This window comes from Pristiophorus japonicus, chromosome 7 (assembly GCF_044704955.1).
Source record: "Pristiophorus japonicus isolate sPriJap1 chromosome 7, sPriJap1.hap1, whole genome shotgun sequence".
Lineage (NCBI taxonomy): Eukaryota > Metazoa > Chordata > Chondrichthyes > Pristiophoridae > Pristiophorus > Pristiophorus japonicus.
In genome coordinates, this window is record NC_091983.1 from 94851311 (window position 1) to 94878713 (window position 27403).

At 44.7% G+C, this 27403-nt stretch overlaps 1 protein-coding gene across 3 annotated transcripts in view; it reads left to right on the forward strand.

The window, feature by feature from the left end:
- The window catches only part of gtf3c2 (general transcription factor IIIC, polypeptide 2, beta), a 163802-nt gene that overhangs the window by 65723 nt on the left and 70676 nt on the right, over positions 1-27403 (forward strand). For all 3 annotated transcript variants that reach the window (XR_011593856.1, XR_011593855.1, XM_070885142.1), the window contains exons 10-11: positions 24383-24414; positions 24562-24691. Coding sequence is in view for 1 of the 3 variants with exons in the window: in XM_070885142.1 (XP_070741243.1) it covers positions 24383-24414; positions 24562-24691 (162 nt within the window). In the remaining 2 variants the exon portion in view is untranslated. The remainder of the gene's footprint in view (positions 1-24382; positions 24415-24561; positions 24692-27403) is intronic.

The following is a 27403-nucleotide window of genomic DNA, read 5'->3' on the forward strand; positions in this document are numbered from 1 at the left end:
AGGAGGAGAAACCCATGCCACCACTACCACCTCCAGGAGAACACAAGAGGAGGCCTCGTGGACCTTATGCCATTGCAAGAGCCTTGCATCAGCAGCTGCTACTTCACCACTTTGCATGAAGGCTGAACGGCCGTTTGATCATGGACTGCCCACTGTATCCCACCATGTTGACTGCTTCCCCCTGTTCTGCAAATGAGACACTGCATAACTTTGGTTTAGTTGAAAAAATAATTTGAAATTTATTAAACATTTGTACACTTGTACTTAACTTTAATACAAACATTTTGGTATTATATTAAATTAATGTCACATAAATAACAATAAAGCAAATAACCAACCACAACAACAACCACAGCAGCAAACAAACTTCAGCTGCAGCCACCTCATTTCTCCCCCCCCCCCCCCCCCCCCTTAAATGCTGCCTGCCCTTACCATTAGCTTTGCCCGTTATCACAGGCTTAGTCCTACTCCCGGTGAGCCCACTGTTCTTCTTAGTTTCTCGGGTATGGCACTCCGCTTGTTGAAGTACAGAGGAAGGAGACGCCAATGGAAGCCCCTGAAAACCTCTGGCTGTGGAAGGCCCGGCTTCGGACTCTTCAGCCTGTGGATCAACCTGCACACTGACTGAGGTTGTTCTGGGGATTGGAGTGGCATCACTTGAGACTGTCAATTGCCGCTGGACAATGACAGCCTCGGTGTTTTAGAAACATAGAAAATAGGTGCAGGAGTAGGCCATTCGGCCCTTCGAACCTGCACCACCATTCAATATGATCATGGCTGATCATGCAACTTTAGTACCCCATTCCTGCTTTCTCTCCATACCCCTTGATCCCTTTAGCCGTAAGGGCCACATCTAACTCCCACTGTACAGTATGAGAGTAAGCTTGCAGGGTACATAAAAATTGACTGCAGAAGCTTCTATAGATATGCGAAGAAAAAAAGATTAGTGAAGACTAATGTAGGTCCCTTGCAGTCAGAATCAGGGGAATTCATAATGGGGAACAAGGAAATGGCAAACCAATTGAACAAATACTTTGGTTCTGTCTTCACTAAGGAAGACACGAATAACCTCCCGAAAATACTAGGGGACCGAGGGTCTAGCGAGAAGGGGGAACTGAAGGAAATCCTTATTAATCAGAAAATGGTGTTAGTTGGAGGGACTGAAGGCTGATAAATCCCTAGGGCCTGATAGTCTGCATCCCAGAATACTTAAGGAAGTGGCCCTGGAAATAGTGGCTGCGTTGGTAGTCATTTTCCAACATTCTATAGACTCTGGTTTTGTTCCTATGGATTGGAGAGTAGCTAATGTAACCCCACTTTTTAAAAAAGGAGAGAGAGAAAACAGGGAATTATAGACCAGTTAGCCTGACATCGGTAGTGGGGGAAAATGTTGGAATCAATTATTATTAAAGATGCAATAGCAGCGCATTTGGAAAGCAGTGACAAGATCGGTCCAAGTCAGCATGGATTTATGCTTGACAAATCTAGAGTTTTTTGAGGATGTAACTAGTAGAGTGGATAAGGGAGAACCAGTGGATGTGGTGTATTTGGACTTTCAAAAGGCTTTTGACAAGGTATCACACAAGAGATTAGTGTGCAAAATTAAGGCACATGGTATTGGGGGTAATTATTGACGTGGATAGAGAACTGGTTGGCAGACAGGAAGCAAAGAGTGGGAATAAATGGATCCTTTTCAGAATGGCAGACAGTGACTAGTGGGGTGCCGCCAGGGTTCAGTGCTGGGACCCCAGCTATTTACAATATACATTAATGATTTAGACGAAGGAATTGAATGTAATATCTCCAAGTTTGCAGATGACACTAAGCTGGGTGGCAGTGCGAGCTGCGAGGAGGATGCTAAGAGGCTGCAGGTGAACTTGGACAGGTTAGGTGAATAGGCAAATGCATGGCAGATGCAGTATAATGTGGATAAGTGTGAGGTTATCCCCTTTGGTTGCAAAAACGGAAGGCAGATTATTATCTGAATGGTGGCAGATTAGTAAAAGGGGAGGTGCAACGAGACCTGGGTATCATGGTACATCAGTCATTGAAGGTAGGCATGCAGGTACAGCAGGCAGTAAAGAAGGCAAATGGCATGCTGGCCTTCATAGCGAGGGGATTTGAGTATAGGTGCAGGGAGGTCTTACTGCAGTTGTACAGGGCCTTAGTGAGACCACACCTTGAATATTGTGTACAGTTTTGGTGGTCTAATCTGAGGAAGGGCATTCTTGCTATTGAGAGATTGCAGCGCAGGTTCACCAGACTGATTCCCGGGATGGCAGGATTGACATATGCAGAAAGACTGGATCGACTTGGCATATATTCACTGGAATTTAGAAGAGTGAGAGGGGCTCGCATAGAAACATATAAAATTCTGACAGGATTGGACAGGTTAGATACAGGAAGAATGTTCCCGATGTTGAAGTCCAGAACCAGGGGTCACAGTCTAAGGATAAGAGGTAAGCCATTTAGGACCAAGATGAGGAGAAACTTCTTCACTCAGAGAATTGTGAACCTGTGGAATTCTCTACCACAAAGTTGTTGAGGCCAGTTCGTTGGATATATTTAAAAGGGAGTTAGATGTGGCCGTTTCGGCTAAAGGGATCGAGGGATATGGAGAGAAAGCAGGAATGGGATACTGAAATTGCATGATCAGCCATAATCATATTGAATGGTGGTGCAGGCTTGAAGGGCCGAATGGTCTACTCCTGCACCTACTTTCTATGTTTCTATGTTTGAATATATCTAACGAACTGGCCTCAATAATTTTCCGTAGTAGAGAATTCCACAGGTTCACAATTCTCCTGAGTGAAGAAGTTTCTCCTCATCTCGGTCCTAAATGGCTTACCCCTTATCCTTAGACTGTGACTCCTGGTTCTGGACTTCGCCAACATCGGGAACATTCTTCCTGAATCTAACCTGTCCAATCCCATCAGAATTTTATGTTTCTATGAGATCCCCTCTCATTCTTCTAAATTTCAGTGAATATAAGCCTAGTCGATCCAATCTGTCTTCATATGTCAGCGACTATCTCAGACCTGCCTCCCCCTAATGTCGGCAGATAGTGCTGCTATGCTTCCCGCGATCCCACCCATGACCTCAAGGAACGTTTTGGTGAGCTGGACTCACGCCCCAGTCATTCCTATCGGCTCTACCACCTCCCGTGGAGCCTGCATCTCGGGAGAGCGCTCTTCACGTCTCCACCTCTGTACAGATGGGACTGCTGCTGCCCTGCATGGGGGTTCCTGCAACCCACTGGGATCTTTATGTCCCCTCCTGCATAGGGAAGGCTAAAACCCTTTCTATCTCCGTGGCGTCAACCTCCTCCATGATCATCCTCTTTTCCCCCCCCCCCCCCCCAAATATATCATCACTCAAAGCATTGTCCAACTCCTCATTCTCCTCTTCGTCGTCCTCCTAATCGTCTTGTGGAGGTTCTGCAGGATGTCTGAGTTCAGTGACATCCACTTGCGCTTGTTGCGAGCTGGTGGGGTCTTCTCCTCCATTATTGGATGTATCTGAAATATCTGCAAAATATAAAAACAGATGACTGGTTAGCAGCAGGGGAGGGGGCAGGGTGACATGAGTAGGCTCACACAGCGCAGGCTCATTTGAAGGACCACGACAAATGAATAGTACATTGCATAACCCGAAGCCTAGTCCACACAGTACTTAACATTGAGCCAACCCAGGCTCTGGATTTTGCAGGACTTGCCCCCCCTTCTCTCGAACCTGGGCTCAGCACCCGTACAGGTGGTCGATCTCTGTGACGTACCACTTTGACCAGCAATCCGATTTTCCAGGGCTGTGAGTGGGAGCAGTCTTGCTGGACCGCCACCATTTTTCCACTGCTGTCGCCGGTTCTCGAACAGCTTTCTCTGCAAACATGGCAATAGACACTTTTAAGAGAGCGGCCTTCTGCTATTGTGGCAAACACAGATAGTCATCAAAGCACTTATACCAAACTGTGTCATTTAATTAAGGGATCTGTATAATGTCCCTTTACTTGCATGTTATTCATCTCGAAAACATCGAAGTGCAGTGCAGAAAAAAAGTAATCTTTATAATGTGTGACGATCAGAAGCCGAGCGATACCAAGATGGGTCACATTTACAATTCAAGTAATTGGAGTGCATAAATAAAAATATTACTTGCTCTAACTGTCCCGGAAAGGTCATGTTACCTCTTCCTGTGCTGCGGATAGGTCCTCTTGATGGAGTCTACCGAGGAAACCTGCTCGGCAACGCGTTGCCAAGTTTCAGCCATTGCAGATGGGTGCAGTTTACCGGGCCTCTTATTCCCAATCTGGCCCCAACCTCTCTCTGCAGTGCCTACCAGGGCCTCATTTGCATCCTGGCTAAACTTTCTAGCCCTCTTCCTTCCCAAATCACGCTGTATTTTGCAGCACTTGTGTGTAAGTATTGAGAACTCTCCAACTTTTAATTCCCTGTAAAAATGGCTGATTTAAACCAGGAAGTGTACGCATGCGTGGGCATACCCGTCACGTGAAAAACGGGTGAAATTTTTTTTCCGTGCATGTGCCGAACGAGCGTTTTTTTATCACACAAAATTTAATTTCTGTTCTTAAACCGTGCTTTTTTTTTAACACTTCGCCAAAAGTTTATTTTTAAAGTTTAAATTTAAGTGTATATTTTTTGCCGTTATTTCAAAAAAATGGAGTGATTCTGGATGACTAAATGCTGCACAGTAAGCTGAGCAGAACATGTCTGGGTCATTGTCAGCAGTTGACCTCCCGTGGTTTGGAAAATTCTCTGGTCCGGCACCGGTCAGGTCCCAAGCGTGCCGGACCCGAGAGGTTGTATGGAGAGCTCAATAATGAACTGCAACTCGACTTTAGCAAAGAAAACATGCAAAAACTGAAGAGCCTGGATAAAACCACATTGTTGGGTCATAGTGACTCTGCCTCTGGTGTTCATCTGCTCCAGGGTAAACCGAAACAAGAGAGTGCTTGGTAGTCATGCAGTTTGTCAAGAAAAAAAGTGTGCCATTCCCCTATTTGACCTGAATACTGCACTTGGACTTTACTTCCTCGCTCTTCCTGTATCTTATTTCAGTGTGGTACTGAGCTCACTTTCACAGTGCTTCTGCATAGCACAGGGTGCCAGGCTAGGACAACATTAAAATGTGTTGTTAACACTACCTCAAACCTGTAGTGTCTAAAACTGTCAGGCTAGTTGTAGAAGGCAGGGTTTCAATCAACAGTGGTAGTTGGCTATGGCAAGAACATGTTCCAAGTGTGTTTGATTGCAGGCAACATTTGAAATGCGCTAAAAGACTTGCACATGGTCAGATAATGTACTGCAGTTGTATAGCAAATATTGCAAGAACGTAAATGGTCAGTGGGCAGGGGGTAAAGTGTCATATTCATCAGTCTCATGTTAATAAAAGTCTGAGCTTATGTCTGTGAAGAGTTAGCAGATTTCACCTGGAGCGGCAGTAGGGATGCTTCAGCTGGTCTCGGTTCTCCTAGGTTAGAAAAGGGAATGTTGTCCAAATCCTGCTCCTAATTGCTTTTTAGAAGTTTGTGTGTGTGTGTGTAGATGTCAGGCAAAGATAAATTGGGCTTTTCTTTATTCTCGTTCCTGGGATGTGGGCGTCGCTGGCAAGGCCAACATTAAGCCCATCCCTAATTGCCCTTGAAGATGGTGGTGAGCCGCCGCCTTGAACCGCTGCAGTCCGTGTGGTGAAGGTACTCCCACAGTGCTGTTAGGGAGGGAGTTCCAGGATTTTGACCCAGCGACAATGAAGGAACAGTGATTTATTTCCGTCAGGATGGTGCGTAAATTGGAGGGAAACTTGCAGGTGATAGTGTTCCAATGCGCTTGCTGCCCATGTCCTTCTAGGTAGTAGAGATCGCGGATTTGGGAGGTGCTGCTGAAGAAGCCTTGGCAAGTTGCTGCAGTGCATCTTGTGGATGGTACACACTGCAGCCATGGTGCGCCGGTGGTGAAGGGAGTGAACGTTGAAGGTGATGGATAGGGTGCCGATCAAGCGAGCTGCTTTGTCTTGGATGGTGTCGAGCTTCTTGACTGTTGGAGCTGTACTCATCCAAGCAAGTGGAGAATATGCCATCACACTCCTGACTTGTGCCTTGTAGATGGTGGAAAGGCTTTGGGGAGTCAGGAGGTGGGACACTTGCTGCAGAATACCCAGCCTCTGACCTGCTCTTGTAGCCACAGTATTTATGTTCAGTTAAATTTCTGGTCAGTAGTCACCCCAGGATGTTGATGGTGGGGGATTTGGCGTTGGTAATGCCGTTAAATGTCATGGGGCGGTTGGATTCTCGCTTGTTGGAAATAGTCATTGCGTGAATGTTACTTGCCATTTATCAGTCCAAGACTAAATTTATCCAGGTCTTTCTGCTTTCGGGCGTGGACTGCTCCATTATCTGAGGAGTTGCGAATGGAATTGAACACTGCAATCATCAGCGAACTTCCCCACTTCTGACCTTGTGTTGGAGGGAAAGTCATTGATGAAGCAGCTGAAGATGGTTCGGCCTAGGATACTGCCCCGAGGAACATGGATAGAGGATTGGCTAATTAACTGAAAACAGAGTCGGGATAAATGAGTCATTTTCAGATTGGCAAACTGTAACTAATGGGGTGCCACAGGGATCAGTGCTGGAGCCTCAATTATTTACAATCTATATTAATGACTTGGATGAGTGTACTGTAGCCAAATTTGCAGACGATACAAAGAGAGGTAGGAAAGCAAGTTGTGAGGAGGACACAGAGTCTGCAAAGGGATATAGATAGGTTAAGTGAGTGGGCAAAAATTTGGCAGTTGGAGTATAATGTGGGAAAATGTGAGGTTATCCACTTTGGTAGGAAGAATAGAAAAGCAAAATATTATTTAAATAGAGACAGACTACAGAATGCTGTGGTACAGAGGAATCTGCGTGTCCTTGTACATGAAACACAAAAAGTTAGCATGCAAGTAATTAGAAAGGCAAATGGAATGTTGGCCTTTATTACAAGGGGGGATGGAGTATAAAAGCAGTGAAGTCCTGCTACAACTGTACAGGGTATTGGTGAGACCACAGCTAGAGTACTATGTACAGTTTTGGTTATCTTTTAAGCAGAGATATACTTGCATTGGAGGCAGTTCAGAGAAGGTTCACTTGGTTGATTCCTGAGATGAAGGGTTGTCTTATGAGGAAAGGTTGAGCAGGTTGGGCCTATACTCATTGGAGTTTAGAAGAATGAGAGGTGATCTTATTGAAACAAACAAGATTCTGAGGCAGTGTGACAGAGTAGATGTTTTCCCTCCATGGGACAATCTAGAACTAGGGGACATAGTTTCAGAATAAGAGGTCGCCCATTTAAGGCGGAGATGAGGAGGAATTTATTCTGAGGGTCATGAATCTTTGGACTTCTCTATCCCAGAGAGCTGGGGAGGCTGGGTCATTGTCTCTCTCTGCCTTAAATATATTCAGACATTTGAATTACAGGGGAGTTGAGGGTTATGGGGAACAGGCAGGAAAGTGGAGTTAAGGCTAAGATCAGATCAGCCATGATCTTATTGAATGGCGGAACAGACTCAAGGAACCGAATGGCCTACTCTTGCTCCTATTTCTTATGTTCTCTAAGTCAAGAATTATTCAAACAGCCTTTTAGCCCCCCCGTCTCCAATATTTTTACAACTAAGTTTTGGTCGTCTTATCTAAGGAAGGATATGCTTGCCTTCGAGGCGGTGCAACAAAGGTTCATTAGATTGATTTCTGGGGTGAGAGGACTATCCTATGATGAGAGATTGTATAGACTGAGCCTATACTCTCTGGAATTTAGAAGATTGAGAGGTGATCTCATTAAAACAAAAGATTCTGAGGGGGATTGACAGGATAGATGCTGGGAGGCATCCCCTGACTGGAGTGTTTAGAACTAGGGGATATAGTCTCAGGATAAGGGGTCTGCCGTTTAAGACTGAGGAGGAATTTCTTCACTCAGAGGATTGTGAATCTTTGGAATTCTCTGCCCCAGAGGGCTGTGGTGCTGAGTCTTTGTGTATATTTAAGGCTGGGATCGATAGATTTTTGGAGTCTAGGGGAATCAAAGGATATGGGGATCAGGCGGGAAAGTGGAGTTGAGGTCGAAGGTCAGCCATGACCATTGAATGGCGGAGTAGGTTAGAGGGACCATATGGCCTATGCCTACTTCTATTTCTTATGGTCTTGTGTTCCTAACTCCTGCAGCGATGTCCTACAGCTGAGATGATTGATCTGCAACAACTACACCCATCTTCCTTTGTGCTAGATATGACTCCAGCCAGTGGAGAGTTTCCCCTCTGATTCCTGTTGACATCAATTTTACTATGGCTCCTTGAGGCCACACTCGGTCAAATGCTGCCTTGATGCCACCTCACCTCTGCAATTCAGCTCATTTTTCCATGTTTGGACCAAGGCTGTAATGAGGTCTGGAGCTGAATGATCCTGACAGACCCCAAACTGAGCATCGATGAGCAGGTTATTGGTGAGTGAGTGAGTGCTGCTTGATAGTACTGTCGATGACACCGTCCATCACTTTGCTGATGATTGAGAGTAGACTGATAGGGCGGTTGTTGACCGGATTGGATTTGCCCTGCTTTTTGTGGACAGAACATACCTGGGCAATTTTCCACACTGTCGGGTAGATGCCAGTGTTGTAGCTGTATTGGAACAGCTTGGCTAGCGGCATGGCTAGTTCTGGAGCATAGGTCTTCAGCACGATAGCTGGGATGTTGTCAGGGCCCATAGCCTTTGCTGTATTCAGTGCACTCAGCTGTTTCTTGATATCACGTGGAATGAATCGAATTGGCTGAAGACTGGCCTCTGTGATGGTGGGGACTTCTGGAAGAGACCGAGATGAATTATCCACTCGACACTTCTAGCTGAGGATGGTTGTAAACATTTCAGCTTAGTCTTTTGTACGAACGTGCTGGGCTCCATCATAATTGAGGATGGGGATATTCATGGGCCTCCTCCAGTTTGTTGTTTAAATGTCCACCACCATTCACGACTGGATGTGACAGGACTGCAGGACCTTGATTTGATCCGTTGACTCTTGGATCGCTTAGCTCTGTCTATAGCATGCTGCTGAGCATGCATGTAGTCCTGTGTTGCAGCTTCCCCAGGTTGGCAGCTCATTTTTAGGTATGCCTGGTGCTTCTCCTGCCATGCTCTTCTGCACTCTTCATTGAACCAGGGGTGATTCCCTGGCTTGATGATGATGGCAGAGTGAGGGGATATGCTGGGTCATGAGGTTTCAAATTGTGGTGGAATACAATTCTGCTGCAGCTGATGGCCCACAGCGCCTTGTGGATGGCCAGTTTTGACCTGCTGGATCTGTTCTGAATCTATCCCATTTAGCACAGTGGTCGTGCCACACAACACAATGGAGGGTGTCCTTAGTGTGAAGATGGGATTTTGTCTCCACAGTGACTGTGTAGTGGTCACTGCTTAAAATGCTTTCATGGACAGATGCATCTGAGACCAGTAGATTTGGTAAAAACGAGGTCAAATAGGTTTTTCCGTCGTGTTGGTTCTCTCACCACCTGCCACAGGGCTCAGTCAGTAGTGGTGCTACTTAGCCACTATTGGTGATGGACATTGAAGTCCCCCTCCCAGAGTACATTCTATGCCCTTGCTTCCCTCAGTGTATCTTCCCAGTCGAGTACAACATGGAGGAGAACTGATTCTTCAGCTGAGGGAGGGTGGTAGATGGTAATCAGCAGGTGGTTTCCTTGTCCATACTTCACCTGAAGCCATGAGACTTCATGGGGTCCTGAGTCAATATTGAGGTCTCCCAGGGCCACTCCCTCCCAACAGTACACCACTGTGCCACCATCTCTGGTGGGTCTGTCCTGCCGGTGGAACAGGCTTAGCTGTGATATCTCACAGTCGAATAGTCTGCCAGCACTCGCTGCCGAAGCTCACACATGAATAATGGCCATCATAAAAGATACTAGAGGATGATCAATACCAACAGAGCTGGATCCCAGCAAAGAGTCAGCACCTTCAAAAGAGGAAAACATTGATTTAAAAAAATATATATTTTAAATGCATTTAAATTTTGGATTGCATTTAACAGTCAGTTGTGCTATAAGATGTTATTTGGTCTCTGCCTTCTCCCTTTTTAGTGTATTCTGATTACATTACATTACTTTTATATTCCCATCATTTACCAGCAAATTCTGTGGCCATGCTCTTTGCAGAGTGAGTTGTGGTTGAAAAGATAAGAGCTCCTGAAGAGGGTCCTGGAAGGTTAATTAACATTAAGAATCTTTTATCATCAATTTGGCAGGCAATTTTCTCGAGGTTTACAGTGCAATTGTAATTACAAAATTTAGGCCAGCCTCAAAACCATATAGTGTGCGACATGAATGCTCTCGAGATTTATTCACTACCTTTTTTGCTTGTGGCTTCATCTAGAGAACTGTAATAAATATAAATCTGACACTTGGGACTATTTAGCTTTTGCTGCTTGGAGGTGTTAGTGCTTAGATAATTGATTTTGTGTATACAATAAGGTTGCCTCGTTTAATCAAGTTTCCAGTGAAGATGTGCCTTTGGCTGTTAAAGGGCAGTACCAGTATTGCTTGTTGTAAAATGAGTGTTTGTTTTCTTTTTACCATGTTAAACTCCAAAGGAAAGTAAAAGACGTAAATAGTCTGTATTCTAACTTAAATAGCCTTGTAAGCTGCAGAAGCCTCCAAGTCAAAAGCTTGTGCATGTATTGTACATGGATGCTACCTTTCTCAGTCCATTAATGTCCACTGTTGGGGTTGTAACTAGGACAAAGGCACATCCCCTTGTCCCCCACTGCATTTGTAACTACTGTGATATTACCTTAGTGTACAATTAGTGAATAGTTGTAATAACCTTTTACGAGTTTGTCAACACTAAAGAGCTGGGGGTAGAAATTGGACTTGTTACGCCCAATCCAAAATTGGAAGTTCTGTTGTGGTTGGGCGGGGCGGGGGTTGTTGCGGGTGGTAGGAGGAATGACGGTTATTTTGGGTTTGCGCTCTGATCCAGTAAAATCTGCTCCATGGGTTGGGGAAGAGGGTTTGGAGGTAAGTATAGGTTTCTGATCCTATGCCTGATAATTTTACTCAGTAGGTGGAGAATAATTGTCTGTTCCATTCTTGACCCGGTGGGGGGGGGGGGGCGGTATGGTTGTGTGTGAGCTTGCTGTGTAATCCAGGAAATGCTGCTTTTTTAATGGGAATTGGGCAGGGGATGCTCCAAGGTGGGCGCCAAACCCCCTGACCTTGACAACGTGAGACCTGGGTAATTTGAACTCACGGGCCTCATCTGCATGTCATCAATCAGCTGCCCCCACCCCCAAAACGGTTAGCAAGTGGCGGCTAGCCAGGAGTGGAATTTGGCCGGTAAGACGCAGGAACAGTCTCCAACAACAAGGTAATTCACTGGAAGGTGGGTGGGGGGAGTGTTGGGGAGGGGGATTCGGAAAGGTCTCGCGGGAAGGTGGGGTAGCGTTGGGCTCCTCCTAGCTCCACATGGAATTTATTTTGTTGAAAAACACGTTTTTTTATAAAGTACCTGTTTGGGCTTCTTGCCCCAGATTCTCTTTCTGCTATCTTCACTTGGCGGGAAATCCACAATGGATTCCCCACTCAGTTCACCAGTTAAAATTGTAGTCGGTGCCGAAAGATGTTATCGGACCCTGATCTGTATATTGAATGAAGGACCCCGCCAGTTTTAGGCAAGTGTCCATGCTGCCTGCTCAGAAGAGCAGTTTAAAAAAGCAGTTAGCGGGATCCATGCAGGATTTTGGCAGGTAAGTCAACTAGCCGATTTTAACTGCCCCTTCTGCTTGGCGCGTAGGGATAAAATTGCTCCATTTGTTTTTAATATATAATTAATTCTAGCATATATTTTGTCCATCACTTTTTTTAAAGATGGTTTGGGATCTTAAGCAGAAAGGAAGCCAGTCACTTAGGGTTCAAAATTGGCTCACCCGTTTTTTCGGCGCACTCACTGGAGATGCGCCGACTTTCTGCGTTGAAAACTGCCCCGAAAAAAAATTGCTCCCCACTTTGGACATTGTCCGGTCTCTTCTCGGTCGTCACGCAGCATGGCCAGTGGAGCCAGCGTCCTGCGTTGAAAACCGTGCCAGTGCCAGAAATTTGGCAATCGGCCATCTTTAAAGGGATATGAAGCTGCTTGATTTTTGGTGCCAGAAGGAGTGCTGTGGAATAAAATCAGCTGCTGGAATCAAGAAGCAGCGAGTGCTCTGATTTAATAGTGCTGCATGCCTGCAAAAGTTCCAGAAGGAGTGCTGTATTTCTGAAAATCATTGCTGCGTGCAAAATAAGGACTCTGTGTTTGGAAAAAATCACTGTCTAAGAGCATTGGAAAAGTGCTGAGAGTGTCAATTCAATATAGCAATGCAACAACATGCACCAAGAACGAAGAATTTCTTGCATGACGAAGTGGAGATACTAGTTAATGTCATTGAGCAGAGATGGCAGGAGCTGGATACCAACAACAGAGGTCGCACAAAAGTGCCACCCAAAGAAATGAAGAAACGCTGGAATCAAGTTGCGGAAGATTACTGCGCAGTGGTAAACACTCAGAGATCTGGAAGCCAGTGTAAAAAGAAATGGCAGGACCTTGGTCATGTAGTCAATGTAAGTAATATTTTCATTTATTCAATGCAATTGTAAATGTGACCAGCTGTATATGTCCCACCCAGCAGAAAGACACCCTTTCTAAAAAGTTGCATTTTCATCTTTGCAGAAGAAATTGTCTCACAACAAAAGGGAAAGAACTTGAACAGGAGGAGGCCTGGAAAATCTGCACCAACTGACACCCTTGAAAGCGAGGGTGCTTTGTTTTTCTCCAGGTAGGACCTAACAATCAGTACTGCACAAGCTGGGCCCACACACGAGGGAGAGGGTAAGTCCTGAAAATTTATCGAGGCTCTTCAAATCAACCTGCTGCCTGGCCTGCTACATGTGAGCCTACTCATGTGCTGCTAACCATTTGACTGTTCTGTTATATTTTGCAGAACCTGATACCAATTATGAAGATCCAGAAGAAGATTCAGACACGGACGAGCCTAACCCTGCAGACCAACATGGGGCGGGGGGAGTGGATGAAGGGGACAATGTTGTACTGAATATGGATGAGGCCACGTTAATGGACTTCACGTTGGCAAACCCTTCCATGAGTTCTGGTGTGACATTCCTTGGTTTCAGCCCGTCCATGATTAGTGGTTTAAGTTCTGATGTGATATCTCATGGTTTCACAGCGTCCGAGGTTGAGGGTCCCAGTGGTGGTGGGATGCAACATGGAACACCCAGGGTCCCACCATCCGAGGTTGCGGCTCCCACTAGGGGGATGTCGCGAGGCAGACCCAAGGTGAGGGGAAGGAGAAATCGACCACGCTCTCCTGAGATGCAGGATGCAACAGATGTGGCTCAGATGATGGCATTGAGTGCGAAGAGCATTGACCTTGCCCGATCACTCCTGGACACCATCAGTGGGGTGAGTAATGAGGGAACGGGACTGTCGGGAGAAGTAACAGTAATCGCACGGGAAATGGGAATGATTTCCGGAAACATCAGTGAGGGAATAGTGTCCATGAGGGAGGGAATGTCAGAGGTAGTGGAAAGGATGGCACAGGCCATCAGGCAGGGCATGTGTGAGTTAGCTGCTGCAATAAGGGAACATACCCAGGCCATACGCCACCACTCCCAATGCAATCCCCACACCAGCCTCTGAAGAGACCGAAGCCGAGCCCTCCACATTAACACCTGACCCCACCTCCCATGAAGGAGTGCACATTCACCGAGATGGGGAGCTTTTCTTTGCTGCTGCTGTTGTTGTTGATACTATTGTAACTGTTTTCAAATTGAACGTTTTTAGCAAATTATGTAAATTTACAACTTTTTAAGTGATCTTAGAGTGTAAATGTTCTCACATTTTGTAAGTTGTGTAACCGTGCAAGTTTATAAGTGATCTTAAAGAGTCATATTAAAGTAGTTTGATACAAGAATTATTTTATTATGCTAAAGTTAAGTACATTGTAAACTTTGGAATAAAATATATTTTACATTAAAACTGAATCATGTTCCATTAACACAACACAACATTTAGGAACAACTGCAAAAAATAAACATGTCCATCGCTAAGCCCTCAAGCATCAGTAAAGCGCTCACGGATGAGCTGCTGGCACAAGGCTCGAGCAATTGTTAAAAGGAGCACGATGGTCTGCCCTCCTCTAACGTCATGCTCCAGCCTCCGGCACTAGCATGGTTTCCTCATCCTTGTCATTATCATCCTCCTCCACCTCCTGCTCGTCACCTGCATCTTCCACATCATTATCATCAGCCACTCTCACCATAGGTGGGTCTTCTTCCACTATCAGCTGCTTGCTGCCTCATGATGGCTAAGTTATGCTGCATGCAGCACACAACAATGAACTGACCAACAATCTCGGGAGTATAGCAAGTAGCTTCAGAAACGCTGTTTCAAGATGCCAATGGTCCTCTCTATGCTGCAGCACGTCATAATGTGCGACATGTTGTATTGATGGTCAGCTTCCGTCCGGGTTACGCGTAGGGGCGTCATGAGCCGGGTGGCGAGGCCGTACTCTTTGTCTGCCCTTCTGGCTGCTGCTCAAACATGTCAGATATAACGCTGTTGCGTAGGATGAACGCATCATGGGTGCTGCCAGAGTATCTTGCATCGACTGACATGATGCGATGTATGTTGTCACACACGAGCTGCACATTAATGGAGTGGAAGCCTTTTCTATTCTGGAACAGCTCGGCATCCTCCACAGGTGCTTACCAGGTGACGTGGGTACAATCAATGCAACCCTGTATCTTTGGGAAGCCAGCAATCCTTGAGAACCCCACAGTCCCGTCATGGATTGCTTGGGCAGTCATTGGGAATTTGATGAAGTCATTCCTCCGCGCATACAGTACAGCCATGACCTGGTGAATGGAGACGTAGTGCATGTTGAGAGATGGCGCACACATATCCAGTTGAAACGAGCCTGAGGCATAGAAAGAAAGTGCAGCTGTAACCTTCACTTCAACAGACAAAGCAGTCCACCTGCCGCTTCTCGGCTGTAAGTCTGGTCTCAGCAACTCTCAGATCTCATGGACAACTTCTCTGCGGAAACGCAGCCTTCTGACACAATCTGCCTCACTCAGGTCCAGGTACGAATGCCTGACACGAAATTGCCGAGGTAGGTAAGGCCCCAGCAGCTTACGGGCTATGATGATCCTGATGTAATGAGCTCTAATCAATTGTCTCCTACATAGCACAATGATGCAGAATGCTCGCAAAAGGTTTGGCATTGTCAGTATTGCCCCCATACTTAAAGTTAAAGATAAACTTTCAAAGAAGGTAAAATGGCAGGAAAGTAGGCAGCACAGCAGAGGTTTGCAGTTCTGTGTGTATTTCTCTCCCCCACCCCAAGGTATGTATATGGACCATACCCAAAGGTCTTTTGTCCTCTCCCCCTCCCCCCCTTGCATCGTGTGACTTCTCGCTTCCTCCTCCTCCACTCCCCACCTAGCCTATCCGTGAGGTTGCTTCCTGCAGCTTGTGTGTGCTTTGATGTCTGCAGGTTCCCTGACCGAATGGCCTTCCTGTCGTCCCGCCCCTATCCCAGGCCGAGTGGTCTCCCTGTCGCCCCGCCCCTATCCCAGGCCGAGTGGTCTCCCTGTCGTCCCGCCCCTATCCCAGGCCGAGTGGTCTCCCTGTCGTCCCGCCCCTATCCCAGGCCGAGTGGTCTCCCTGTCGTCCCGCCCCTATCCCAGGCCGAGTGGTCTCCCTGTCGCCCCGCCCCTATCCCAGGCCGAGTGGCCTCGCAGTCGCCCCGCCCCTATCCCAGGCCGAGTGGCCTCGCGGTCGCCCCGCCCCTATCCCAGGCCGAGTGGCCGGCTCCCGGACCAGCCGGCCCGCTGTTGAAGTAGCTGCTTGTCTTTTGCCCTTGCTGCAGCCTTTCTGGTCGGTGAGTTTGCTTCATGCAGCCTGTGTTCTCTCCGATGGCAAGTCAATCGCTCCCGCCCCTATCCCTGGCCGAATGGCCTCCCAGTGCGTAGTCATCCCACATCTATCTCTCCCACACCGGCCAGCCTGCTGTCTTCCCGGGCCGAGTTTTGAGATGAAGGTAGGACTTAGTTTTATTTTGTATTTCTTCTTGAATGTTTTTATGTCTTCTTGAATGCTTATTACTTGTTGTGCTTTGTTTAGTGCTTTGTAAGTCTTGGTGCAATGTCTCTCCGCTTCCTTTCCCGCCCCTATCCCAGGCCGAATGGTCTCTGATGTAGCTACCTGCGCTGATTTCTTAACTCTCCACAAGGGTTTTCACAAGTGGCCACATATGCTGGTCTATTAGTTTGGAGTAACTATTAGGTGGCCAAAGTGGCCTAAATGGCCAAAACGTGCGTAGGTGGCTGGTAATGGCCCCTTTTGGAAAAAAAACTAAACTTAGGATTTTTTTTTAACTAACTCATTTATACTGGTGCAAATTGAATGTGCAAAATGTGGACTTTTAAGATACTCCAGAAAAATCAAGTTGCTCCAAAAAAAACGGAGCAACTCCTAGCCAATTTTGAGCCCTTTTAATGTGTGACCTTAAGCCTGAAACTCGTTTTTTATTGCTGCTTGCTATGATGTGCAACCTGAAACATCCAATCCCTTTCTAATCTACAGTGGTACCTCACCAACAGTTAAACTTGGGTTGACCAAAACTTGTTTACTTAACAAATAGACCTGTGGCAATAAAGGGACATAACTGCATGTTAGCAGGAGTCTAACATTGTGCGCTACATGGTATAGCACTTCTATCCTTTGTATATCAGACAACATCATACAATGTACCATTAGCAATGCCATAGGTGATCCACTTATAATATATAAAAATGGTACATCAAGCTTGAGACATCATACTTTATTATCTGTGCAAAGCAATCTTAAAATTAAATGTTTTTTACTTCTATGATTGAAACACCATATGTGAGTCACATTATGGGAGATCCATTAGTGTTAATTCATTCTTCAGAAAAATAAAAATTTTAATCTGTTTCAATGGAAACATTTTTTACAAGCTTCATCGCCAAGAGCAAGGACTAGCAGTCATAAGTAGTAAGTGAAGGTGCTTTAAATGGTAATCTGTTAATTGCATTAATTTATTACCAAGCCAATAATATCCAATATTCAGATCTGCTGCTTAATTTACAGCCAGCAGTACGTTGAGCTAAACAATAGGAAATTAGTTAAAATTTTTCATATTTACCAACCAGAAAAGAGCCCCTTGACCGATGCAGAGTCCAACTTATGGGGTAAAAATATTGGCCCAGATTATGTGGCTAGCTCATCATTAATTAGCTCGCCTACAGTCTTTGCATCTGAAACAGCATGGCACCCTTTACATGGGATCTGGGACCTGTGTGAACACGGAAAGCAACAGTGTATCCCCTTAACCAATCGGATTGAAGAACCATTGGTGAGCAGCAGGAGGCGAAACCAGGAAGTGCAGGTTATAATATGTAATTCAATATAAAATCATGTACAGAAATCGAAATAAAGAGAAAGAAAGCTTGGATTGACCGAGATAAGAGGCACAGAAAAAGGTAAAACATACATTGCATTTTTTTTTAATCTCCCAACAACAATTAAACTCTGAAATAATGAGACTCCACACTTGTAAAAATAAATTTTCAGAGCCAGAGAGATTGTTTGGCAATACTTAAAACTTATCACGCCGTTAAAATTACAATTACACTTGAATGGACAAGCCCGAACTTTTTCTGCAATGTTTAATGGGTATCTAGTGGGAAAATACCACAAGTTCACGCCCTTCATGTTTGAATGCCGAATCTTTCAGTGGCATACCGTTAGTGAAGCTTGTGGAGAAGCAGGAAAAATTGGACAGCAACTTCTGATTTCCACATTTAACTAAGCATGTACAGACGCCGGAAGTTGCTGTCCGATTTACTCCATAATAACAGTAAGCTCTGATAGTCTCATCATTATTGTTACCTCAAAATCTGGGCCCTAGTTTTTAAAAGGAAGGTTACAGTGCCGATCATGTTTTATTGGCATGGAACTGCAAAGGTTATTAAAGTAATACATAAAGTTAATTTAGTTTCTTTAGGTGCCAAAATCAAATTAACTAGAGAAGTAGTATTGAAAGGCCCACCTTCATGTTTTCTTTATGTATTCCTAGGATGTGGGCGTCACTGGCAAGGCAGCATTTAATGCCTATCCCTAATTGCATTTGAGAAGGTGGAGGTGAGCCACCTTCTTGACCTGCTGCAGTATGTGGTGAAAGTACTTCAGTAGTGCCGTTAGGGAGAGAGTTCCAGGATTTTAGAATCATAGAATCGTTACAGCGCAGAAGGAGGCCATTCGGCCTATTGAGCCCATGTCAGCTCTCTGCAAGAGCACTTCAGTTAGTCCCACTCCCCTGCCCTTTCCCTGTAGCCCTGCAATTTGTTTTCCTTTAGGTACTTATCAAGTTCTCTTTTGAAAGCCATGATTGAATCTGCCTCCACCACTCTCTTGGGTGTCCTTAAATCTGTGTCCTCTGGTTCTCGACCCTTCCGCCAATGGGAATAGTTTATCTCTATCTACTCTGTCTCAACCCCTTATGATTTTGAACACCTCTATCAAATAAATCTCCTCTCAACCTTCTCTGCTGTAAGGGGAACAACTCCAGCTTCTCTAGTCTATCCATGTAACTGAGGTCCCTCATCCATAGAACATTCTTGTAAATCTTTACTGCACCCTCTCTTAAGGCCTTCACATCCTTCCTAAAGTGCAGTGCCCAGAATTGGACACACTATTCCAGTTGAGGTCAGACCAGTGTTTTATAAAGGTTCATCATAACTTTCTTGCTTTTGCACTCTATACCTCTATGAAGCCCAGCATCCCATATGCTTTTTTAACTGCTTTCTCAACCTGCCCTGCCACCTTCAACTATTTGTGCACATATACACCAGGTCTCTGTTCATGCACCCCCTTTAGAATTGTACCCTTTAGTTTATATTGCCTCTCCTCGTTCTTCCTGCCAGAATGTATCACTTTGTACTTTTCTGCATTAAATTTCATCTGCCATGTGGTCCACCCATTCCAGCAACCTTTCTACGTCCTCTTGAAGTCCATCACTACCCTTCTCACTGTTCACTATACTTCCAAGTTTTGTATCATCTGCAAATTTTGAAATTGTGCTCTGAGCGCCCACGTCCAAGTCATTAATACATATCAAGAAAAGCAGTGGTCCTAAAACCAACCCCTGGCGAACACCACTGTGTACCTTCCTCCAGTCTAAAAAGCAACCATTCACCACTACTCTCTGTTTCCTGTCACTTAGCCAATTTTGTATCCATGTTGCCACTGTCACTTTTATTCCATGGGCTTCAACTTTGCTGGCAAGCCTATTATGTGGCACTTTATCAAACTCCTTTTGGAAGTCCATGTACAGTACATCAACTGCATTGCTCTCATCAGCCCTCTCTGTTACCTCATCAAAATACTCAATCAAATTAGTTAAACACGATTTGCCTTTAAGAAATCCGTTCTGGCTTTCTTTAATTAATCCACACTTGTCCTAGTGACTTAATTCTGTCCCAGATTATCGTTTCAATAAGCTCTCCCACTAACTAGGTTAAACTGATTGGCCTGTAGTTGCTGAGTTTATCCTTGCACCCTTTTTTTGAACAAGGGTGTAACATTTGCAATTCTCCAGTCCTCTGGCACCACCCCAGTATCTAAGGATGATTGGAATATTATGGCCAGTACCTCTGCAATTTCCACCTTTATTTCCCTCAGCACCTAGGATGCATCCCATCTGGTCTTAATGACTTATCTACTTTAAGTACAGCTGGCCTTTCTAATACCTCCCCTTGATCAATTTTTATCCCATCCAGTATTTCAACTACCACCTCTTTCATTACGACTTTGGAAGCATTGTCTTCCTTGGTTAAAACAGATACAAAGTGCTCATTTAGCACCTCAGCCATGTCCTCTGCCTCCAACTGTAGGTCTCCTTTTTAGTCCCTAATTAGCCCCACCCCTCTTACTACCTGTTTACTATTTATATGCCTTGGATTCCTTCTTATGCTAGCTGCCAGTGTATTCTCATACTCTCTCTTTGCACGTCATATTTCCTTTTTCACTTCCCCTCTGAACTTTATATAAAAAGTCTGATTCTCGCTTGTATTCTCAACCTGACATCTGTCATGCGTCTCCCTTTTTCTGCTTCATCTTACTCTTTCTTTCATCATCCAGGAAGCTCTGACTTTGGTTGCCCTACCTTCCCCTCCCTCATGGGACTGTACCTGAACTTTAAAGACAGCCCTTTGTTCGATTACAGTTTTGCCTGCCAATCTTTGATTCCAATTTATCCGGGCTAGATCCATTCTCAACCCACTGAAATTGGCCTTCCTCCAATTAAGAATTTTTACATTGAGATTGCTCCCTGTTATCTAAACCTTATGATTCTATGATCACTGTTCCCTAAATGTTCCCCTACTGACACTTACTCCACTTGACCCACCTCAATCCCCCAAACCAGATCCAGCAATGCCTCCTTCCTCGTTGGGCCGGAAACATACTGATCAAGAAAGTTCTCTTGAACACACTTCAGAAATTCTTCCCCCTCTCTGCCCTTTACACTATTACTATCCCAGTTTATATCAGGATAGTTGAAGTACCCCATTGTCACTACTCTATAGTTCTTGCACCTCTCTGTAATTTCCCTGCAAATTTGCTCTTCTATATCCTTCCCACTAGTTGGTGGCCTATAGAATACACCTAGTAGTTTAATGGCACCTCTATTGTTTCTCAACTCTAACCAAATGTATTCTGTCTTTGAGCCTTCCAGGCCATTCTCTCTCTCCAGCACTGTAATATTCTCCTTAATCAATACTGCCACCCCACCTCCTTTCTTTCCTTCCCCATCTTTCCTGAACATCTTATATCCAGGGATATTTAGCACCTTATCCTGTCCTTTTTTGAGCCAGGTCTCTGTTATCGCCACAATATCATATTCCCATGTGTCTATTTGCACCTTCAGCTCACCAACCTTATTTACCACATTTCGTGTGTTTCCACACATGCACTGTAAACCTATCTTAGATCTTTTTGTATTCTCTTAGTACGGTATTAGGTGGGGTCAGACTATTTCTTACTCTAGTGCTATATGTCCCTCTCAATCCTTTGTGCACCTTGTTTCTCCTTTCTAATGCTACATCCTGGTGCCCAGGCCCCTGCCAAATTGGTTAAACCCTCCCAACAGCACAAGCAATAACCGCACCCCCCCCCTTCCCGGCAAGGATATTGGTCCTGGCTCTGTTGCGATCCCACCTCCCCTGGAACCGGTCCCAGTGTCCCAGGAATTTAAAGCCCTCCCTGCTGCATCATCTCTCCAGCCATGCATTCATCTGCTCTATTTCTATACTCTCTAGCTCGTGGCACCAGGAGTAATCCAACAAATACTGCCTTTGAGGTCCTGCTTTTTAATCTCTTTGTTAGCTCTGTAAAGCCTGCCTGCCGGAACTCATCCTTCTTTCTACCTATGTCGTTGATACCGATATGAACCATGATTCCTGGCTGTTCACCATGTACTCTCAGAATGTTCTGCAGCTGCTCAGTGACATCCTTGACCCTGACACCAGGGAGGCAACATACCATTTTGGAATCACGTCTGCGGCTGCAGAAACACCTGTCTGTTCCCCTAACTATCGAATCCCATATCACTATTGCATCATTTTCCACCGCCCCCCCCCCATACAGCTGAGCCACCCGTCATGCCATGGACTTGGCTCTGGCTGTACTCCCCAGAGGAACCATCACCCTCACCAGTTAGAGAATGAGATGCACTCAAAGTGAGATTTTGACTCAGTGACGATGAAAGAACTCTCATATATTTCCAGAGAGAAACTTGCAGGCGATGATGTTCCCATGCGCCTGCTGCCCTTGTCCTTCTAGGTGGAAGAGATTGTGGGTTTGGGAGGTGCTGTCGAAGAAGCCTTGGTGAGTTGCTGCAGTGCATCTTGTAGATGGTACACACTGCAGCCATGGTGTGCGGTGGTGGAGGGAGTGAATGTTTAAGATGATGGTGCCAATCAAGCGGGCTGCTTTGTCCTAGATGGTGTTGAGCTTCTTGAGTGTTGTTAGAGCTACATTCATCCAGGCAAGTGGAGAGTATTCCATCACACTCCTGAATTGTGCCTTGTAGATGGTGGAAAGGCTTTGGGGAGTCAGGAGGTGAGACACGCGGTGCAGGATACCCAGGCTCTGACCTCTTGTAGCCACTGTATTTGAGGCTGGCCCAGGATGTTGATAGTGGGAGATTTGGCGATGGTAATCCCGTTGAGTGTAATGGGGCAGTGGTTAGATTCTCACTTGTTGAAGATAGTCATTGCCTGACACTTAGGTGGCAAGTAACATTCGCGCCACACATCAGCCCAAGCCTGATTGTTGTCCACATCTTACTGCATGCAGGCATGGTCTGCTTCATTATCTGAGGAGTTGCGAATGGAACTGAACACTCTGCAGTTATCAGCGAACATCCTGATGATCATTGTTATGTATTTAACCCCTTGTAACCTGTATTACACTACCGCCAGAGGGCCTACCTGTTGGAGTCCCAAGGGATCCCAGCATCCCTTGGGAGCATGGTATATAAGCAGGCCACCCACGAGGTGCCTGCACTCTGGAGTCTTATTAAAGGAGCTAAGGCCACACTTGTTCATTGTACACAGTACTCAGTTTCATCCTTTATTATGAGCGTACCAATCATCAGTGACCTTATGAAGGAGGGAAGCTCATTGATGAAGCAGCTGATAATTGGGCCTAGGACACTGCCCTGAGGAACTACTGCAGTAATGTCCTGGGGCTGAGCTAATTGACCATCAACCACAACCATCTTCCTTTGTGCTAAGTGTGACTCCAGCTAGTGGAGAGTTTTCCCCCTTATTCCCATTAACTTCAATTTTACTAGATCACTTTGATGCTACACTCTGCCCTCGACATCAAGGCAGCATTTGACAATCATTCTCGCCTCACCTCTGGAATTCAGCTCTTTTGTCCATGTTTGGACCAAGTCTGTAATGAGAGCTGGAGCCGAATGGTCCTGGTAGAACCCAAACTGAGCATCAGTGAGCAGGATATTGGTGAATAAGTGCCGCTTGATGGCACTGTCAACGATACTTTTCATCACTGATGAGTTAGTAATTGGCCAGATTGAATTTGTCCTGCTTTTTGTGGACAGGATGTACCTGGGCAGTTTTTCACATTGTCGGGTAGATGCCAGTGAAGTAGCTGTACTGAAACAGCTTGGCTAGAGGCACAGCTCGTTCTGGAGTACAAGTCTTCAGCACGACAGCCGTGATGTTGTCGATGCCCATAGCCTTTGCTGCATCCAGTATGCTCAGCTATTTCTTGATATCGTGTGGAGTGAATCGAATTGGCTGAAGACTGGCTTCTGTGATGGTGGGGACCTCAGAAGAGGCTAAGATCCACTAGGCACTTGCGGCAGAAGATGGTTGCAAACGCTTCAGCATTTTGCACTCGCGTTCTGGGCTCCGCCATCATTGAGGATGGAGCCTCCTCCTCCCGTTACTTGTTTAATTGTCCACCATCATTCACAACTGGATGTGGCAAGACTGCAATGCTTTGATCTGATCTGTTGGTTGTGAGATCACTTAGCTTTGTCTATAGCATGCTGGTTCCGCTGTTTACCATGCATGCTGGTTCCGCTGTTTACCATGCATGTAGACCTGTGTTGCAGCTTCCCCAGGTCGGCACGTCATTTTTAGGTATGCCACTTTGATGGTAATGGTAGAGTGAGGGATATGCCAGGTCTTGAGGTTTCAGATTGTGGTGGAATACAATTCTGTTGCTGCTAATGGCCCACAGTGCCTCATGGATGCCCAGTTTTGAGCTGCTAGATCTGTTCTGAATCTATCCCATAAATAAATATATACGTAAATTCAACTAAATTTCTAAAGCTTAATGTCATGTGGAAAATTCCAGGAAATAAGTAATTTTAACTGTTAGTTTAAAAGTAGCACTTAACAAATAAAGATTACTGGTGAACAAAGTTGGTGAAATATTTTTAAAAGAGTATGGCTGAAATGCTTAAAAGCCACAATTGCTAAGTTAAACCACACCTATAGGCACTACTTGTGCCAGTTGAAACACATTTTATTTTCCGGTGTACAAAGAATATTTTCTTAATCTATAAGCATAGGCCATTCAAGTGGCACAACCTAGTTTAAAATTTATGTTTATATGGTTCAGAAACAAAATGTATGAAATACAGGTCTTTTGGTGTTTGTCAGCTTGTCCAATATTTTTTTTATGAAAAGACTTGTTTTTCCATTTTTGTAGCTTCATCTGTTCAAGGACCAGTTATATGCAAGGTAAGTTCATTTAATTAATTTACCCTGAAATTTTAAAATGTATCTAAAATGACAAGTTGTCGACTAAATTATTACGGTTCCTTATTTTGAAATAATATAAATTTAACTTATTTGTTATAGTTACAAAACATAATTAATTCTTTGCAGGTGCAATGTACTGTAATTCTGGAGATTGGATCAGTTCAGTTTAGTGGTTCCTCACAATGTGGACAATGTTTCTGCCTTGACTGGATGCCTTCTGAGGAACATGAATATTTGGCAGCAGGTTTTTATGATGGTATGTAGCAGTTTGAGTTGTGAAACTTCAAATTATTTCCCTTGGCACAACAATTAAATCTCTACTGTCTAATCTGACTTGGGGTGCTTGCCAGTTGCTTTATTGTTTGTGATTTTAAAGACAAGCAATTGCATAATATTTATGTATATTTTTAAGCTATAGTTAATTGCCTGTTCAGACCAATATCCTAACCTCATAATCGTGCAGAACAATTGTTATCACACCCAACAACCTTGTACCCCTGTTTGTACCATAAGTGTTATGTAAGTTTGATGCTATATTTTTCATATTCATGGAAATAATGACACCACATAACACCCTGATTACTAAAACTATATCCCCTTGAAAATATTGTTTGAATTAAATGTTCCAACACTGAAGCAGACAACAATAATGTAATCACTTCTCACTGTCTACACTGCATTGAAACTATACAAAGGGGTATAGTGCACTGTCAAAGCCAGTTACTTTTTTCACACAACTAATCAACTGACATTATGATGTAACTATGTATAGTTTTGGTCTGCTGTGTTCAGTTTTGGTCTCCATACCTAAAGAAGGATATACTCGCCTTAGAGGGAGTGCAACAAAGATTCACTAGATTAATTCCTGGGATGAGGGATTTGTCTAATGAGGAGAGAATAAGTAGACTAAGCCTATAAGTTTATAAGAATGAGAGGTGATCTCATTGAAATATATAAAATTCTTAAGGGGCTTGATATAGAGAGGGTGTCTCCCCTGGCTGGAGAGTCTAGAACTAGGGGTCAGTCTCAGAATAAGGGGTTGGCCATTTAGGACTGAGATAGGAAGAGATTTCTTCACTGAGGGTGGTGAATTTTTGGAATTTTCTACTCCAGAGGGCTGTGAATGCTCAGTCATTTGAGTATATTCAATAATATTTTTAAACCCTGGAGAGCTGTCAGGGTTATTTAAAAAGCCCAACATTGCTGAGGTGCTGGACATCAAAGGGGTTGCATGCCTGGAGAGCTGTTGGGGTTTAAAAAGTTAGCCAACGCAGGATCAACAAACCTGGCAAAAAGAGAAATAAAAAGTAATGAAATTATGACATCACAACAATGGAGGGAAGTGATTGGTTCTTCCATATTGAATCACTGGACAGAGTGAATTTTAAAGACTAATTTACTTTTCTTCAATTACTGATTTTCTGATTTTAATTTAACTTATAATTATTCTATATATTTAATTTTATTTCACTGTAATTAATCTTGATTATACTGATTCTACTATTATAGAATCTTTATTGTACTATTTACCATGTAAATTTAAAAAATTTTTTTTAGTTTTCCGCTTGTCTCTATTTGCACGTGCATTTTGGCTGCCGCTTCAGACCCAAGCCATTGACTTTTTACACTTCCTTCTCCCACTTTTTCTCTATCCCTCCTTGGTCAGTCTCTCTTGTCATCATGCCACCTCCCATCTCTCCTCTCTTATACTTTGTCCTCCAAAATCCCTACGCCAGTCTTTCATTATTCTACAACCTTCCTACTCTCCTGCCGCCGGCCCAAACATGACTCCTTTTTAGATAAGCCTGCAGCTTCCCTCTGTGCCTCTTAGCATTCTCTGAAGGGCCCATTGTGGCACTCGTCGCTGTCTCCTCACGAGCAGCAACCCCAAATGTCCCATCCTGTTCTCACCGACCTTAGCGCCCAGCTTACCCAGGGAGGGTTAACCTTGAAATTCTCTTCCCCGTCCAACTCATCCCGCCAAGCAATGATCATGTGTATGCTGGTAATAGATCAGCCATCACGGACCCTCTCAAAATCACCTTGCAGAACGTCCGTTCACTTGCAAACAAGGTCCTTGCCATCCATGAGCTTATTGTGGATGACTGTATCGACATCATGGCACTAACCGAAACTTGACTGAAGGATAATGACACACTACCTTTTAGTCGAAGTCTCCCCTCTCGGCTATACCTACCACCACTTGCCTCGCCCAGACCGCTGTTGTGATGGTATAGCTCTCATCACCAAATTATACCTTGATCTGTCCATATTCCTCCGGCACTTTCTCATTTTTTGAGCATCTCGCCTTGTTCCACTCCTTTCACCTCTCATTCAAAATTTGCATTCTCTACCGCCCACCCAAGTATAATAAAACCTTTATCACAGATATCTCCTCACTGCTTTCCTCCTTCAGCCTATACACCGAGCGACTTCTTATCCTCGGTGACTTCAACCTCCATCTTAATTCATCATGCTCTCACTCCTCTGAGTTCATTACTCTCCTGCCATCCCTTAATCTCTCCCGCCATGTAAATTCCTTGACCCATATTCACAGCCATCTCTGACCATTTCCTTGTATCGCTCTCGACCCACATCCCCCTTCCCCAATCCCAAACTACTTCCTTATACATCCACCCCTGGAAAAAAAACTCTCCAAACTCTCTTACAACTGCACTTATGAACTCCAAACTGTCCAACCATTGGCCCTCTTAACAATGACATTTCTGCTCAACCACACTCTCACCACCACCTTTGATGCACTAGTCCCTATTAAAAAGATTACTCTCTCACACGCTGGCCATTCCCCTGGTACAGCCCTCATCTTCGCTCCCTCAAGTCAAAAGGGCGCAGACTTGAACGGATGTAACAGACAACTGGTTTAGTCATTCATCGCCAGATCTGGCTCGAACACATAAAATATTATCAGTTCCTACTCTTGTCTACAAAAACTGCTCACTATTCCAAA